The sequence below is a fragment of the Eleutherodactylus coqui genome, chromosome 6 (genome assembly GCF_035609145.1).
Source record: "Eleutherodactylus coqui strain aEleCoq1 chromosome 6, aEleCoq1.hap1, whole genome shotgun sequence".
Classification (NCBI taxonomy): domain Eukaryota; kingdom Metazoa; phylum Chordata; class Amphibia; order Anura; family Eleutherodactylidae; genus Eleutherodactylus; species Eleutherodactylus coqui.
The window spans coordinates 220,053,687-220,072,864 of record NC_089842.1 but is presented as its reverse complement, the minus strand read 5'-3'; the positions used below and the strand labels follow the sequence as shown (position 1 = coordinate 220,072,864).

Sequence of the window (19,178 nt, the reverse complement as noted above, 5' to 3'; positions counted from 1 at the left end):
CTTCTTTTGCTACTATGGGGGCCACTATTACTACAGGGGCCACTATGGGGGATACTAATAATACTCGGGCCAGATGGAGGTCACTATTACTTCTGTGACCACTATTAATACTGGGGCAACTATGAAGGGCACTATTACTACTGGGTCCACTATGGGATATAGTATTACTACTGGGGCCACTTTGGGGGTCACTATTATTACTGCGGTCACTATGGCGGGCAGTAATAATGCTAGGTTCACTATGGGGGATCACTTCTACTATTAGGGCCACTGTAGGGGTCACTATTAATACTAGTGCTGCTATGTGGTTACTATTACTACTGGGGGCACAATTAATACTGGGGCCGCTCTGGGGGCCACTCCTTATTGGGTACACTACTGGGGACACTATTACTATGGGGGCCACTTACTACTGGGGCCAGTAATCTCAGACAAGCCTCGATGCTTTAGATATATGTTGGTTATCTTGTGTATTGGTGTTTTTAATGCCCATAAAATCTGTGTTTTTTTGTTGAGATGGAGGGTTAGGGGGGGGAGTCGCCATCTCACACTTTGCCTCAGGCAGAATAAAGGTTTGGAGCCCCCTGTAGGTGACGACTCTGGTCCTCGGCAGATCAGTCTGCAGCAGGTGATGGGGTTCTTTCTGTATGAGCGTAGTGCTGATACAGAATTATTCATGGAGGGTGTGCCTGTCAGGCACGGAGCTGGGTCCATGCAGGGTGTGGAGTGCAGGGTGTCACCTGGGTCCTCCAATGTCTAGAATATAAAGACACCCATCCTGCTCGGCACTGCGACATCTCTGCTTCTCCCTGCTGCTCACCTGACTCTGCACGGAGATCTGCAGCTCACCTGAACAGGTAACTCACCTGCTGCTGTCATGAGGGCTCCCCTGTCACACTCCTGGCGACACATAGGTGGTAGTAATGATGGGGAGGGTTCATTGTAGGGATTTGTGCAGCACGGCATGGCAGCATTTAGTGGCAGCGACAGCCGCGCAGCCCCTGATGATGGGGACAGAGGTGTAGACCACGGCAGATCAGGAGTATGGCGCCTCAGTACTTGCTTTCAGCTGCCGCCATTCTCCTCATCGCTTTATCTCGTATTATGAGATTAGAAGAAAGCCTCTGCTGTAGATACAGCAACAGCGCCACTCTTGTCCATCGATGTGTCCGGTATTGCAGCTCGGCCCTATAACCTCTCTGGGTATTGTAGTCCGCCCATTCCATTTGTTACGTCAGTTGTCGCCTTTGTACCCGCTCAAGCTCTGATATGTCCTTCTTGAGTCCTGGTGTCCAGAACTGTTCACAATATTCCATGTGTGGTCTGACCAGAGACTTGTAAAGAGGAAGAACAATGTTTTCATCATGCGCACCTAGACCTCTTCTGATGCCCCCCATGATCATATTTGCCTTGGCAGCAGCTGCCTGACACTGGTTGCTCCAGTTAAGCTTACAGTTATAATGCTCCCAAGTTCTTTTCCATGTCAGTGTTCCCCAGTGGTTTCCCATGTGTAATGGTGACATGTATTTCCTGCCCATGTGCAGAACCTTCCATTTATCAGTGTTACACCACATTTACCACTTTTCTGCCCCCAACTTATCCAAATCCATTTACAACCGCATGTTGCTGCGCACTATATAGTATTACCATCGTATCATCTATCTCTGCTGTATACTGCATGTTACTACCTATCATCCATATCTGCTATATACTGTATCTTATTACTTCAATATCATGCATGTCTGCTATATACTGTATCTTACGACTTTACTATCATCCATATCTGCTATATACTGTATCTTATTACCTTTGTATAATCTATATCTTCTGTATAGCGTATATTATTAATTACCTGTCATCCATATCTGCTGCATACTGTATCTTATTACCTCCATATCATCCATATCTGCTGAATATATCATATCAGATTTATTTTCACCTTCCATGCTACCGATTATCCTGTCATTCTTCTTTGCGGTATACTGTATCTTATTACATCTGTATCATCTATAGCTGCTGCATACTGTATATTATTAATTAACTGTCATCCATATCTGCTGTATACTGTATATTATTACCTCCATATCTGCTGCATATTGTATCTTAATAATTCCCTATCATCTATATCTGCTGTACATTGTATCCTATTACCACCCTAGCATCTATATCTGCTGTATAGATCATATTAGATTTATTTCCACCTTCCATGTGACCGATTATCCTGTCATTCCTCTCCCCTGTATACTGCATCTTATTACCTCCTTATCATTCATCTCTACTGTATAGTGTATTTTATTATCTTTGTATCATGCATCCATCTCTACTGTATGCTGTATTTCATTACCTCCTTATCATTCATATCTGCTATATACTGTATCTTGGTACTCCTGTATCATCAATGTCTGCTGCATACTGAATAGTATTACCATCGTATCATCCATCTCTGATGTTACTACTAGAGATGAGCGAGCGTACTCGGCCACGCCCCTTTTTCGACCGAGTACCACGATTTTCGAGTACTTCCGTACTCGGGCGAAGAGATTCGGGGGGCGCCGTGGGTGTGTTGGGGGTTGCAGTGGGGAGTGGGGGGGAGAGGGAGAGAGAGAGGGCTCCCCCCTGCTCCCCGCTGCTACCCCCTGCGCCGCCACGCCTCCCCCCGCCCCCCGGCGCCCCCCGAATCTTTTCACTCGAGTACTGAAGTACTCGAAAATAGCGGTACTCAATCGAGTAATTACTCGAAACGAGTACGTTCGCTCATCTCTACCTCTCTATCATCCATCTCTTCTGTATAGTGTATCTTATTATCTTCGTATCATCCATCCATACCTGCGGTATACTGTATCTTACTACCCCTGTATCAGCTTGCTGTATACTGTATATGGTTGCATCTGTTGGCATTCCCCCACCTTCTTCCGTCAGTAGATTACAGCAGTTATTCTAATGCCTTTCTTACATTATTCATGCTATTACATAAGTTGCCCCGGCGGCTGGAGAAGGGCCTGTATGTGCCTTACTTTCTGGTGGAGGCTTGTTACACCCTTTGTGAATAAGTGGAAGGTGAGTTACACCCCAGTAGGTAGGTTACATGGGAACAGAATGCCCTATCCTGAAGAGCTGACACTCGATCTCTCATAATATCCGCTGATAATTAATCACAAGGCACTGACAGAAAACCCAAAAGAGCATTAACCATTTCATTGCCGAAACATTGTGTAGATTAACCCCTTCATGCTCTGCTGTTCGTGGTCCTGAACAACCGGGTCGGGCTTGTCCCGCGTTTGTAGCTGTTGCATATTTATTACACATGTTGTATGCAGCCGTAAAACGCCCCTTCTGTCAGTAGGATCTCATGGACATTGAAGAGGTTAAGAATCAAATGCTATGCCCTATACACTGGATAGGGGATATCCTGTTAATTGGTGGGGGGCTGATCTCTGAGACCCCCATTGATGTCCCGAGAGGGGTCCTGTGTCTTCCCTCCTCACTACGGGGCTACTGCGCCCACATCGAGGAGGAGACTGCATGAAGCGCTGGTTGCACAAGCATGCTGACATACCATTCACTTGCAATGGGACTGTGGAGATGGCTGAGCAGCAAGCACTGGGGTATTTCCGTCAGCCCCACTGAAATCAATGGAGCGCCAATGGCTCAGCCAGTGATCCCCTCATGCTGACGTCACTGCGGGGGAGAAGCGACCCAACAAGTAACATGGGACCCCCATTCTCAGGATTGGTGGGAGTGTCAGTGGAGAGACCCACACCAATCAGCAAGTTATCCCCTTCTCTGCGGCTATCCTGGGGATAGTTTGTGGTTCTGTTACTACGCCTTTAACTCCTTAAGGGCAAGAGATTGATCACTTGTTTATTTTCGTTTTTTCGTCCCCACCATAACTTTTGATTTTTCCCATTGACGTAGTCGTATGAGGGCTTATTTTGTGGGACAAGTTGTGTTTTTTAATGATATATAGAAAAATCTGAAAACATTTTTAAGTGGGGAGAAAATGCAACTGCGCCATTTTTGGTGGATTTCGTTTTTACAGCGTTCACTGTGCAGTAAAAATGACATATGCACTTTGTTCTGGGGGCCGGTTACAGTCATACCAAATATACAGTTTTTTAGTGTTTTTCAACTTTTAAAAAGTAAATTAAATGTTTCCTAAAACAAAAATTTCATCGCCATATTCTGAGACCCGTAGGTTTTGTATTTTTTCATTGATTAATTAGTGTAAGGGGTCGTTTTTTGGGGGGTCAGCTGTTGTTTTTATTATTACCATTTTGGGGTGCAAACATCTTTTTGATCACTTTTTTTTTTTTACAGTTCCGGCATTCCATCCTTTTTTTTTTACAAATTCACTGTGCAGGATGTAGCAGGGATCCGGTGGCAGCAGTACAGACTGCGACTGCTTACCTCTTCCCCCCCCCCCCCCCGGTGTCTGCATGCGCCATCCTGTACACAGCGTAGACGCTTAGGGGAGAGGTCAGCGGTCACAGACTAAGCATCAAATTACAGGCTGGGGGAGTGGAATGTCTGGAGACATTGTCCTGGCCAGAGGCCAATAGGGGACGCACTATTATTAATGGGACTACTATGATGATCACTGTTACTACTGTGGCAAATTAGGGGAGCACTATTACTACTGGGGCGACTAAGGGGGTCTCTATTACTACTGTGGCCACAATTACTACTGGGGTCACTAAGGGGGGCACTATCTTTGTACTTTGATTGAAGTGCAGGTTATTGTAAATCAGGACACAGGGGAGTTTCAGCCTGGAGGTCAGACACAAAGTCTCCCGACATCGGCTCTACTCACACAGGCTGTCCTGAAACTTGTTTTCGCCATTGGCACTAACATGGCTTTTATGGTGGTGGAGCCAAAGGTGCCGGATCGACTCTATACGAATGGCAGAATGCAGGGATCCGGCTTTTCTTTAGGCCTCCTGTAAGTCTCCCAGCTGGTGGCCGGTAAGGGTCAGTTCTCCCTCCGACTTTTGCGCACCGCACTTCGGATACCAGAACTATCCACACCCCGCCCGCCAATAAGCTGCTTCCACTTCCCAACCACGGCCTTAAAGAATCAGCTCCCTTGTACTATCTCACATTTAAAGGCACTTCACGAAACTTCCCAGTAATAAACACCAACCCTCCACCCCTCCCCCTCTATAAGGGACCAATTAACAAATTCTGACTATGGTAGAAGAGGCTGAGAGATGAAACAGTCTTATATAACATTACACCAATACTTGCTGTCTGACTTTCGTGGTCCAGAACCTTTGGGGGTACTTTTATTGGGGTTTTTTTGGAAAGCAAAATGAACAAAATAAATATTTTGGCTCTGTTTTTTTAGTTTTTACAGTTTTGCCATCTAGGAAAAATAGTATGTTCAATTCATTGTATGGTTCGCTACAGTGCCACATACCAAATATATGTTGTTTTTTAATACACAAAAAGTGCACAAAAAAGGGTCTTTTAGTTACTATTTTATTAGATGCTTTTTTTTTTTAATATTTTTTTTTAACATTTTTTATTTCCCTGTAGGGGCCTAGAACCTGTGATGCTATGATTGCTCTGATAATACACTGTAGTACTTCTGTACTGCAATATATTATTACCTACAATAGTGATCACAGGCCATGGCAGGCTCATTGTCTTGTGTCTGGTTGCCATAGTAACCCAGCAGCCCTCCAACATTACATAGCAGAGGGCTGCTGACATCACAGAGGGATGTGAACCCTTTACTTGCTGCAATGTACATTGATTAAGGGGCAGCATTAAAGGGTTAACAGCGGAGACCAGTATTCTCACTAATCCAGCGGGAGGGCAGCTGTCAGTTACAGCCACTGTGTTTCCCTGAGAATAAGACACTGTCTTATATTAATTTATTCCTCAAAAGAGGCACAGTGACTTATTTTTTGGGGGGTGTTTTATAATACTTACCTAGCAGTCAGCGTTCAGGTCTCTTGGTCTCCGTTGCTGCTGCAGGCTTCTGTGGCACGCCTACAGAGCAGTTCTTTCTGGTAGCAGGGCTTGAATACTCCACCTCTAGCAAGGTAATGTTCTGATTGGTTAATCAAGTGCCACATCAGCCAATGAAAGCCGGCACTCGATTAACCAATCACAGCCATTCAATAAATGACATCATTGATTATTGGGGAAACACGCTAGGATGGTGGCGCTCACTTCTGAGCCACTGCCGTCCACAAGAGGTATCTTTACGTTCTGTTGCGTTAAGTACCGTGTGCCAAGGATGGGAGTAACTGATCTTATAAATTGTGTATATAGCTATCCCTTTAACCCCTTGTGTATGTATACTCGGTTATGTAGAAAATTTGCCCTCTTCAGCAGTGACTAGACTATTTTTGACTTCAAAAATGGAAACAAGACCACAAACAGAGAAGTTATAGATAAAGGTAAATGGCTCGTGGACACAGAAAAGCATCTAGATTAGAGATCAGCGAGTATACTCGTTTCGAGTAGTTACTCGATCGAGCACCGCGATTTTCGAATACTTCCGTACTCGGGTGAAAAGATTCAGGGGGCACCGGGGGGCGGGGGAAGGCGTGGCGGTAGCAGTGGGTAACAGGGGGGAGCCCTCTCTCTCTCCCCCCCACTCCCCGCTGCAACCCCCCACTCACCCACGGCGCCCCCCGAATCTTTCCGCCCGAGTACGGAAGTACTCGAAAATCGCGGCGCTCGGGTGAAAAAGGGGCGTGGCCGAGTAGGTTCGCTCATCTCTAATCTAGATCTAAGAGGGGGAGCTGTAAAGAAGTTGGGGGACTTTGGTCCACATGGATTGACAACTCTGGTTTGGCCTCTACTGTGTTAGTTGGAAGCAGAATATTGTTACTCCTCCGGTAAAACTAGACGTAGAAATAGTTACTGTGTCTGTGGAGGTCAATGTGTTTTGTACTACTGTAAAAGGAGAATATTTATACTTACCACCTATTGTGTAAACTATGATGACTTATATTGGGATGTACTTTATTTCTTTCCTCTTTGCAAGGGGGGAGGGAGGCGGGTTGGGTTGTTTAGAACCCTGTTTAGAACTGCGTTGCAGTTTAGATTACAAAATTTGGTGTATTTATTACAATTTCAATTAAAATATTTGATTTTAAAAAATTATTATTAAATCTTTTCCATTTTTCAGTCCCCACAGGATTTGGAACTTGTGATTATTTCATCTTTTGTACTATATACTGCAATAGTTCAGTATTGCAGTATATAGTGATTTTTGATGTTGCATCAGGCAGGGCTTGATAAGCATCTATATGTGAAGCATCTATATGTGATAGCCCTGTGAGTGTTCAGTGGGCTTTGGGCTGCCATATTAGCCAATCGCACTGTAGGGGGTGCGTATGTGGTGCAGGAAGAGGTCCCCCTGCTGCTGACTGTTTAGAGGTGCGGTCAGCATTGACTACAGCACCTAAAGAGTTAACTGTCGTGATCTGAGCTAACTCTGACCGCGGCAGCTATCAGAACGCTGTTAGCCGGCAGCTATGGAGCGGACTTGGCCTTGCTTGACAACTGCAGAACGTTCATAGTCATTCGGCGGTCCTAAAGCGGTTAATATCCCCTCAGCGTCTGTCTCCCATATTACCCTCAAGTGGTTTGGAGGTTGTCAAACACCAAGCCCTCCTGCGCCAACCTGAAGGGCTTCCCATTCGCATCTTTGCTATGAGGAACCCCATATACCGCTCTTATCTGCTGCACAACTGCTGATCACAATGTCCATCTTTGGTTGTTGTAGGCGAGCTTCCCCTTTAAGAGGGATGCTTTAATTGGGAGCATCTCGCCTGTTTATAATCAAGGACAAAGTCGGTGTTTATACATTGAAATGGATTTGCCCACTTTGTGGGCAATGTATCATTGTAAACATGTATCATTGTAATGCCGCCACTGTAACACCGGGGGCGCTGCTGACTGGAGAAATGTAATGTGCGATACTGCATAGAGCGCACCCTGGTGGTGACATCACGTGCTCCTAAGTATTCTAACAATATTCTTTCTTTCATCTTACAGTGCCCGACCAGCAGTCATGGCCAACATCCTGACCGCCATTCGCAAGATCATCGACACCTTCCACAGTTACAGCTCCCACAGCGCCCCCTGTGATACGCTGGACATAGCAGAATTCAAAAACCTCATCCAGACACAGTTTGCAGAAGTGATTGAGGTGAGAAGTGACATCAATACTATAATGCTCCAGTGTTTCACTTCACAGGAAGCTGCAGTTTGTGCTGCAGAGCTGTTCTTCTTACTACAGGGCCTCATTCTCACAGGTGTATTTTCACACAGTGTTATACATGTTTTTTATGCACATAATACGGAGACCTGAAACCCCATTGATTTGCACCGAGGTACTCAGACCCGCGCTTTTTATGCGCATGAAAATATGGCAGCATGTCCTGTCGGTACTACGGACTAAAATAGCCCATTAAATCAATGGCAGCGCGTAAATACGCAGTGGATATGCATGAGACTAGTTTCACACAAGCGTCTTGTCGTGGCGATTTTGCCCGATAAAACACTGGCAGAGAACCGCGACCATCTGAAGCTTTGGATGCCAATGCATCCGTTCAGGTCGTTCGCGACTAGCTCTGCTACGCTCCCGCCTCGGCCGAAAATCGCAGCGCCTATGTGAAAGAGCCCTAAGGCTGTATTCTCAGGGACAAGGATGATATCGGACTGATATTCTGCTTGGAAACCTGCGATTCATCCTGCACTTGTGAAGTGTTTTGAGAGAACAACCCATGGCGTCTTTGCCCATGTGAGTGCCACACGCGGTTTTTATGCAAAAAAAAAAAGTTAAATAAAAATCGCACTTGCATGATAGAAAATAATGGGTGGTATGGCTGATATAATACGTGATATGGGTGATATAATGGGTGATATGGGTGATATAATGCGTGATATGGGTGATATAATGCGTGATATGGGTGATATAATGGGTGATATAATGCGTGATATGGGTGATATAATGCGTGATATGGGTGATATAATAGGTGATATGGGTGATATAATGCGTGATATGGGTGATATAATGCGTGATATGGGTGATATAATGCGTGATATGGGTGATATAATGCGTGATATCACCCAGAAGATAGCAAAATCGCACATATAAATACAGACATTACAAATAATGTCTTCTTTTTCTCAAACTGGCGTAAGAGTATCAGCCGAGTGACTACGGCCTAATCCATGCATATTCATGGCATATTTAGGTATGAAATCAATGGAGCCTTCCTGCTTTTTTTTGCATGTGTGAATATTGCCATGAGTATGTGCCCTAAAAAACAGAATAGGCAAACACCCGCGTGAATGAGCCTCTTTAGCCAGAGCGGGTGATCGGTGTCGCCTGCGGGTCACCATAAGGGTGTAGATTCTACAAATCTAATTATTGAAGTAACTTAATAGAGAAGCAGCTGGCGCCTCAGTGGTTAATCATACATATTTGTGTTTTCTGCCGCTCTCTGGGTGTCTCCAGGTTGTGCTGGGTGTAGCTCTCATAGGGTGTAACTGTTCAACCTTTCATACATATCTACTCCTGGCTCATTACGACGGGACGTTCTCTATATTTAGGCCACAAATGTCTCCGGCATTCTGCTGGGAGGTTTAGCAGAACTCCATATAGTTCATACCCCTATATATAGTACCATCGGGGCCGCACGCCTGTCACGCACGGGCGCTGTCACCCATACCCCACAATTAGTATGGGAGCTGGAGGCAGAGGGAGGGTGCACACACACTTCCATCCAGTGAGGCCAGAGATCATCTCTGTTCCAACATTTGCAACCAAGACGTCGAGAACATTAAAAAAGGTTGCATATAGTGAATTATATAGTGACTTTAACCCTTTCCAATCCACTGTCTGACGTCTGAAGACATTCTGATTGAAGGCTGTACAGCTCTGATGTCGGAAGACGTCCAACAGGGTATTCTTACTGTATATTACTGGCCGCTCTGTTGTCTGGGGCCTCTTCAGCATGTCCCATACCGAAGTACTGGCTCTAGCCAGCAGATGGCGACATTGTGTAATGGTAGAAAGAGAAAGCCCCCTAGGAAACCCTGAATCCAAAATTGGATTGCAAAGGGTTAACCCCTTAGTGACGCAGCTTATTTTGTCCCTAAACACTTCGCAATTTTAGTTTTTTTTCATCACCAGTTTTCAAAAGCCATAACTTTTTTATTTTTCCATTGACACGAACGTACGAAGCTGTGCTTTTTATTGGTACCATATTTAAGGCCTGTCATTTTTTTGAGGACAGGGAGAAAATAAACACATCCATTCTGCCATTTTTTTACACCATTAGTCATGCGGCATAGATGACATGATACATTTTCAGTACAACTACAACAATACCAGAATTATATTTTTTTAGGTTTTTCCAACTTTTGCACAATAACCCTTTTTTGGATTTTTTTTTTTGTATCGCTGCATTTAAAGTCCCATAACTTTTTTTATTTTCCATGAACGGAAGTCTGTGAGGGCTTTTCTTTGAGTGACGAGCTGCAGTTTTTATTGGCAAGATTTTGGAGTACATATGTTTTTTTTTATCAGTTATATTGCATTTTTTAGGGTGGCGAAATGACCAAAAACAGCATAATGGGTCATTTTTTGTGCTTTTTTTTAAAAGCATTTGTCGTGCAGGATAAAAAGTTTAGATTCAATTTACTGTACAGGTCAATATGGATGCGACAATACCAAGTGTGGGTTTTAATAACCTTTTTTTAAGAAACAAAAAGGGGAAAGCGCCGCAAAAAGTTTGTTTTTTTTGCTAGATTTATACTTTAAAAAAAAACTAAACTATTTTTATTGTTTTTTTAATTCACATTTTTATGTCCCTGTAGAGGACTTGAACCTGTGATGCTATGATCACTAGAATAATATGCATTATCGCTATTCATAGAGCTCACAGGCCATGGCAGACCCAGAAACCATTGTCCAGCATCTGGTTGCCATGACAACCCATCAGCTCTCCACAATTACATGGTAGAGGGCCAATGACCCCCACACCATTGAAGCAATACTGCATGCCTTTTATCAAAACAATCACGGTGAGGTGGACTTTAACATTTAGTCATTTTAGAGTTTGTCATATAAGGGGTTAACAGATGTCTCCTGCAGCCGATGGTACAGGCTCAGCTTCTGAGTCTGCACTATCCAAAGGGCATAAATGTACACCTATTCACTGTAATTGCTTCCCATCCAAGACTTAGATTTATGTCCTGGGGCAGAGAGGGGTTAAGAGGTTGTCCAGTGACTCTTTCTTCCAACACATCTGACCAACCAACATCTGACAAGTACCAAGCATATGACTTGTTAGAACAGGAAAGGTGCACAACACATGGCAGGAATTAGACAATTGTCTCAGCGTCTCTTCTGCCCAGCAGCATTTCTCTATATACCTAATGTGAGATTGGGTAGACGGAAGAAGCGCTGGAAAACTCCTTTAACCAATATGGAGGCCAGACTTAGAGCTGAAACTCCAAACCCACCATAAAAAAAACACAACATATGAAGGACTTAATACCTGCTAATTTAACACAGATGTAAAAAACTTGTTACATATTTTGTAAAGCAAAGATCATACGTGACAACAAATCCTAAAGGACATAAGAGAACAATTAAATTGTACATAGTTTACTTTATTCATAATTGGAGCTGTCTATAATTTGGTCATTATTTGTTTTCCTTTAGGATTCTGAAAACCCACACACAATTGAAGTAATACTACATGCCCTTGATCAAAACAGTGATGGCGTTGTGGACTTTAAAGAATTTCTAGAATTGATAGCCAAAGTCGCTGTAGCTTATTTTGAAGCTCTGCAGTCCAAGAAAGGTTGTCAGATATGCGCATCACAAGAAGGTTTGTTGCCAGAATCATCTACATCCTCAACAACATCTGAATCAAGCCAAAAACAAGATCAAACACAGACAACAGCGTCAACCCAAAAACAAGAATCAACTCAGAAAGAAGACCCAACCCACAAAAAGGACTCATCCCAGAAACAGGAACCAATCGAGAAACAAGACTCAACTCTGAAAAAAAAATCAACTCATCATGAAGAACAGACTGAAAAACAAGACTCAGTCAATAAACAAAAACAAAATCAGGAAGAAGACACCACCCTGATCTCGAAGTCAATTCAAAAACGAGAACTAACCCAGAAACAAGAAGAAAGCCAAAAAGATGACCTAGCCCACAAACAGTGCTCAACTCAGAAACAAGATAATATACAGACACCAGACCTGACTTGGAGACCTCACCTAACCCAGAAACAAGACATGACACAAAAACAAGAACCAACTCAGGGGGAAAACACGACCCAAATCCAGGACTCCACCCCGAAACAAGACTCAACCCCAAAACAAGATTCAACACCAAAACAAGACTCAACCCCGAAACAAGAACCAACTCAGAGAGAAAACACAACCCAAATCCAGGACTCAAGACAGAAACGAGACCTAACCCCGAAACAAGACTCAACCCCGAAACAAGACTCAACCCCGAAACAAGACTCAACCCCGAAACAAGTCTCAACCCCAAAACAAGACTTAACTCTGAAACAATGCTCAATTCAGAAACAAGGCTCAACCCCGAAACAAGAACCAACTCAGAGAGAAAAAACAACTCAAATCCAGGACTCAACCCCGAAACAAGACTCAACCCCGAAACAAGACTCAACCCTGAAACAAGAACCAACTCAGGGAGAAAACACAACCCAAATCCAGGACTCAACCCCGAAACAAGACTCAACCCCGAAACAAGACTCAGCCCCAAAAGAAAACTCAACCCCAAAACAAGACTCAACCCCAAAACAAGACTCAACCCCAAAACAAGAACCAACTCAGAGAGAAAACACAACCCAAATCCAGGACTCAAGACAGAAACGAGACCTAGCCCCGAAACAAGACTCAACCCCGAAACAAGACTCAACCCCGAAACAAGACTCAACCCCGAAACAAGACTCAACTCCGAAACAAGACTCAACCCCAAAACAAGACTCAACCACAAAGCAAGACTCAACCCCAAAACAAGACTCAACCCCAAAGCAAGACTCAACCCCAAAACAAGACTCATTTCTGAAACAATGCTCAGCCCTGAAACAAGACTCAACTCCGAAACAAGACTCAACTCCAAAACAAGACTCAACTCCGAAACAAGACTCAACTCCGAAACAAGACTCAACTCCGAAACAAGACTCAACTCCGAAACAATGCTCAACTCCGAAACAATGTTCAACCCCGAAACAAGACTCAACTCAGAGAGAAAACACAACCCAAATGCAGGACTCAAGACAGAAACGAGACCTAACCATGAAACAAGACTCAACCCCGAAACAAGACTCAACCGCTAAACAGGATTCAACCCCGAAACAAGACTCAACCCTGAAACAAGACTCAACCCTGAAACAAGACTCAACCCCAAAACAAGACTCAACCCCGAAACAAGACTCAACCCCGAAACAAGACTCAACCCCGAAACAAGACTCAACCCCGAAACAAGACTCAACCCCGAAACAAGACTCGGCCCCGAAACAAGACTCGGCCCCAAAGCAAGACTCGGCCCCAAAGCAAGACTCGGCCCCAAAACAAGACTCAACCCCAAAACAAGACTCAACCCCAAAACAAGACTTAACCCTGAAACAAGACTCAACCCTGAAACAAGACCCAACTCCGAAACAATGCTCAACTCAGAAACAAGACTTAACCCCGAAACAAGACTTAGACCCAAAACAAGACTCAAGCCCTAAACAAGAACCAACTCAGAGAGAAAACACACTTCAACTTCAGGACTCAACCCCGAAACAAGAACCACCGCAGAGAGAAAACACAACCCAAATCCAAGACTCAAGACCCAAACGAGACATAACCCTGAAACAGGACTCAACCCCGAAACAGGACTCAACTCCGAAACAGGACTCGACTCCAAAACAAGACTCGATTCCAAAACAAAACTCGACTCCAAAACAAGACTCGACTCCAAAACAAGACTCGACTCCAAAACAAGACTCGACTCCAAAACAAGACTCGACTCCAAAACAAGACTCGACTCCGAAACAAGACTCGACTCCGAAACAAGACTCAACTCCGAAACAAGACTCAACTCCGAAACAAGACTCAACTCCGAAACAAGACTCAACTCCGAAACAAGACTCAACTCCGAAACAAGACTCAACTCCGAAACAAGACTCAACTCCGAAACAAGACTCAACTCCGAAACAAGGCTTAACCCTGAAACAAGGCTTAACCCTGAAACAAGACTCAGTACAAAAACCGGACTTATTCCCGAAACTAGACTCAACTCCGAAACAATGCTCAACTCAGAAACAAGACTTAACCCCGAAGCAAGACTTAGACCCAAAACAAGACTCAACCCCTAAACAAGAACCAACTCAGAGAGAAAACACACTTCAACTTCAGGACTCAACCCCGAAACAAGAACCACCGCAGAGAGAAAACACAACCCAAATCCAAGACTCAAGACCGAAACGAGACCTAACCCTGAAACAAGACTCAACCCCAAAACAAGACTCAACCCCGAAACAAGACTCAACCCCGAAACAAGACTCAACCCCGAAACAAGACTCGACCCCGAAACAAGACTCGACCCCGAAACAAGACTCGACCCCGAAACAAGACTCGACCCCGAAACAAGACTCAACTCCGAAACAATGCTCAACTCAGAAACAAGACTTAACCCCGAAACAAGACTCAACCCCTAAACAAGACTCAACCCCTAAACAAGAACCAACTCAGAGAGAAAACACAATTCAAATCCAGGACTCCACCCCGAAACAAGAAATACCTCAGAGAGAAAACACAACCCAAATCCAAGACTCAAGACAGAAACGAGACCTAACCCTGAAACAAGACTCAAGCCCGAAACAAGACTCGACCCCGAAACAAGACTCGACCCCGAAACAAGACTCGACCCCGAAACAAGACTCAACCCCGAAACAAGACTCAACTGCAAAACAATGCTCAACTCAGAAACAAGACTTAACCCCGAAACATGAACCAACTCAGAGAGAAAACACAACACAAATCCAGGACTCAAGACAGAAACGAGACATAACCCCGAAACAGGACTCAACCCCGAAACAGGACTCAACTCTGAAACAGGACTCGACTCCGAAACAGGACTCGACTCCGAAACAGGACTCGACTCCGAAACAAGACTCGACTCCGAAACAAGACTCGACTCCGAAACAAGACTCAACCCCGAACCAAGACTCAACCCTGAACCAAGACTCAACCCCGAAGCAAGACTCAACCCCAAAACAATGCTCAATTCCAAAACAAGACTTGACCCTGAAACAAGACTCGACCCTGAAACAAGACTCAACTCCCAAACAATGCTCAAATCAGAAAGAAGACTTAACCCCGAAACATGAACCAACTCAGAGAGAAAACACAACACAAATCCAGGACTCAAGACAGAAACGAGACATAACCCCGAAACAGGACTCAACTCCGAAACAGGACTCAACTCCGAAACAGGACTCAACTCCGAAACAGGACTCAACTCCGAAACAAGACTCAACTCCGAAACAAGACTCAACTTCGAAACAAGACTCAACTCCGAAACAAGACTCAACTCTGAAAAAGGACTCAACTCTGAAACAGGACTCAACTCTGAAACAAGACTCAACTCCGAAACAAGACTCAACTCCGAAACAAGAACCAACTCCGAAACAAGACTCAACCCCGAAACAAGACTCAACCCCGAAACAAGACTCGGCCCCAAAGCAAGACTCGGTCCCAAAACAAGACTCAACCCCGAAACAATGCTCAATCCCGAAACAAGACTCAACCCCAAAACAAGACTCAACCCCGAAACAAGACTTAACCCCGAAACAAGACTCGACCCTAACACAAGACTCGCCCACGAAACAGGACTCGCCCCCGAAACAAGACTCGCCCCCGAAACAAGACTTGCCCCCGAAACAAGACTCGACCCCGAAACAAGACTCGACCCCAAAACAAGACTCAACCCTGAAACAAGACTCGACCCCGAAACAAGACTCAACCCCGAAACAAGAAACAACTAAGAGAGAAAACACAAGCCAAATCCAGGACTCAAGACAGAAACGAGACCTAACCCCAAAACAAGACTCAACCCCGAAACAAGACTCAACCATGAAACAAGACTCAACCCCAAAACAATGCTCAATCCCGAAACAATGCTCAATCCTGAAACAAGACTCAACCCCGAACCAAGACTCAACCCCGAACCAAGACTCAACCCCGAACCAAGACTCAACCCTGAACCAAGACTCAACCCCAAAAGAATGCTCAATCCCAAAACAAGTCCCAAACCCAAAACAAGACTCAACCCCGAAACAAGACTCAACCCCGAAACAAGACTCAACCCCAAAACAATGCTCAATCCTGAAACAAGACTCAACCCCGAACCAAGATTCAACCCCGGACCAAGACTCGCCCCCGAAACAAGACTCGCCCCCGAAACAAGACTCGACCCCGAAACAAGACTCGACCCTCAAACAAGACTCGACCCTGAAACAAGACTCAACCCCGAAACAAGACTCAACCCCTAAACAAGAAACAACTAAGAGAGAAAACACAACCCAAATCCAGGACTCAAGACAGAAACGAGACCTAACCCCAAAACAAGACTCAACCCCAAAACAATGCTCAATCCCGAAACAAGACTCAACCCCGAACCAAGACTTAACCCCGAACCAAGACTCAACCCCAAAACAAGACTCAACCCCAAAACAAGACTCAACCCCAAAACAAGACTCAACCCCGAAACAAGACTCAACCCCGAAACAATGCTCAATCCTGAACCAAGACTCAACCCCGAACCAAGACTCAACCCTGAACCAAGACTCAACCCCGAAACAAGACTCAACCCCAAAACAATGCTCAATTCCAAAACAAGACTTGACCCTGAAACAAGACTCGACCCTGAAACAAGACTCAACTCCCAAACAAGACTCAACCTCTAAACAAGAAACAACTAAGAGAGAAAACACAACCCAAATCCAGGACTTAACCCCAAAGCAAGACCCAGCCCTGAAACAAGAACCATCTCAGAGAGAAAACACAACCCAAATCCAGGACTCAAGACAGAAACGAGACCTAACCCCGAAACAAGACTCAACCCCAAAACAAGACTCAACCCCGAAACAATGCTCAATCCTGAAACAAGACTCAACCCCAAAACAAGACTCCACCCCAAAACAAGACTCCACCCCAAAACAAGACTCAACCCCAAAACAATGCTCAACCCCCAAACAAGACTCAACCCCAAAACAAGACTCAACCCCGAACCAAGACTCAACCCAGAACCAAGGCTCAACCCCAAAACAAGACTCAACCCCGAAACAATGCTCAACCCTGAAACAAGACTCAACCCCAAAACAAGACTCAACCCTGAAGCAAGACTCAACCCCGAACCAAGACTCAACCCCAAAACAAGAACCAACTCAGAGTGAAAACACAACCCAAATCCAGGACTCAACCCCAAAACAAGAACCAACTCAGAGAGAAAACACAATGCAAATCCAGGACTCAAGACAGAAACGAGACCTAACCATGAAACAAGACTCAACCCCAAAACAAGACTCAACCCCGAAACAAAACTCAACCCCAAAACAAGACTCGACCCCGAAACAAGACTCGACCCCGAAACAAGACTCGACCCCGAAACAAGACTCGACCCTGAAACAAGACTCAACTCCGAAACAAGACTCGACCCCTAAACAAGAAACAGCTAAGAGAGAAAACACAACCCAAATCCAGGACTTAACCCCGAAACAAGACTTAACCACGAAACAAGACTCAGAACAGACAACACAGAGAACCCAAGAGACTGTTGGCAGGTCATCTCCAGCTGACCAGAGCCCTCAGAAATACTATTCATACTTTGAACAAACATCAAGTCAAGGCCTTGGGCTACCTCAAAATGTGCCCCAAAGTCAAGTCACCCATAGTGAGGTGCGCTATTCTTATCACACACAAGGTGATCAGCCTGCTCACCATGTCTGGGATTCTAATGTCTTTCAAGGAGAGAAAGACCTAAAAGATGACCTATACAATCAAATGTATCAAAAGGCAGAGAAACACACTGATAACTGGCAGTGGCATGGCTTAGCTTCATCCTCTAGCTCTCACCAGTCTCCTAGAGACACACAACACACAGCGCAGCACACAACCTCATCATGGTCAATGCAAACAGAACAGCATTCGGTACCAAGGGATTCTGTAGCAACTACCGAAACTTACACAGTGGAACAACAAAAGAAAGATGCATCTTGGTCAGACAATCCCCTATATGTCCTCTCTCAGCAGTCTCCAAAACTAATCAGAAATCGCAGCCTTGGCCAAAATACCACCACAGAGTCAATGCAGCCAGATCCTCATCCAGAAGCTCCACTGAAACCAGAAGATTTACAACAACAACCTCTTTCTTCTGGAATGGGCTCATCAGGACAAACAAGCCCCACACAGCAAGAAAAGCTGAAGCCTGCCCAGAAAGGCTTTAAGTGGCCATGGAAGTAATCGGACCAGGAGGTTCAGGCAAAAAATAAACCTGATGTTGCCTAGAGGTGAATTAATCCCCACTCTACAATACAAATAATACCTTGGGCACTGTTATATTGACATTTCCCCCTCTCTTTGGAGAGTAAAAGCCTTTTCAAATGATAGGAACATCCATCAATCAACCAAAATATATAAACCTGTGAGTCCTGCTTTACCTACTACTAGAGAACGCCTATGAGTCCTGCTTTCTCCGCCCACATTCTGCTGATTGACAGCATTCCTTGTATGAGTGTATACATGCAGATTTGTCAATCATTGTGGGAGGCGGAAGAAGAAATCACAGGCTTTAAAGGGGTATGTGCTTAAAATGGTGTGAAATAAAGGAAAAATGGATGCTGCACGCCTGGTTCCTGCGTCTCTGAACCTGGGAGAACCAGCGGCGGTCATGTAGCATTCATTGTGCATGTGATCACTCAGCCACTCACAGACTTCGGCTGTCATTATTCCGCCCTTCTTCTTCGGAGTGGCGGGTGGCCGCAGCGCTGGATTGGGAGAGGGTGGAGTAGGTGAGTATCCATTATTCTTTATTTCGCATCATTTTAAGCACATAGAATATTTTTTAAGATCGAGAAAATGCCTTTATTGAGGGTCTCCCATGTCACTA

The 19,178-nt window shown here is 44.8% G+C and overlaps 1 protein-coding gene across 1 annotated transcript; it reads left to right on the top strand.

Annotated features, from left to right (window-relative positions):
- Window positions 1-746: 746 nt before the first annotated feature.
- LOC136633248 (uncharacterized) lies at window positions 747-18,702 on the top strand. Its single transcript, XM_066608833.1, has 3 exons — window positions 747-857; window positions 8,017-8,170; window positions 11,699-18,702. The coding sequence occupies exons 2-3, from the start codon at window positions 8,033-8,035 to the stop codon at window positions 18,530-18,532; spliced, it is 6,972 nt and encodes a 2,323-aa protein (XP_066464930.1). The 5' UTR covers window positions 747-857; window positions 8,017-8,032; the 3' UTR covers window positions 18,533-18,702.
- The last annotated feature ends 476 nt before the right edge of the window (window positions 18,703-19,178 follow it).

Excerpts from the sequence above, each read along its gene's own strand:
- LOC136633248 (XM_066608833.1), top strand. The coding sequence starts at position 8,033 with ATGGCCAACATCCTGACCGCCATTCGCAAGATCATCGACACCTTCCAC. Across the intron at positions 8,171-11,698 it reads AGTTTGCAGAAGTGATTGAG|GATTCTGAAAACCCACACAC; the intron begins GTGAGAAGTGAC and ends GTTTTCCTTTAG.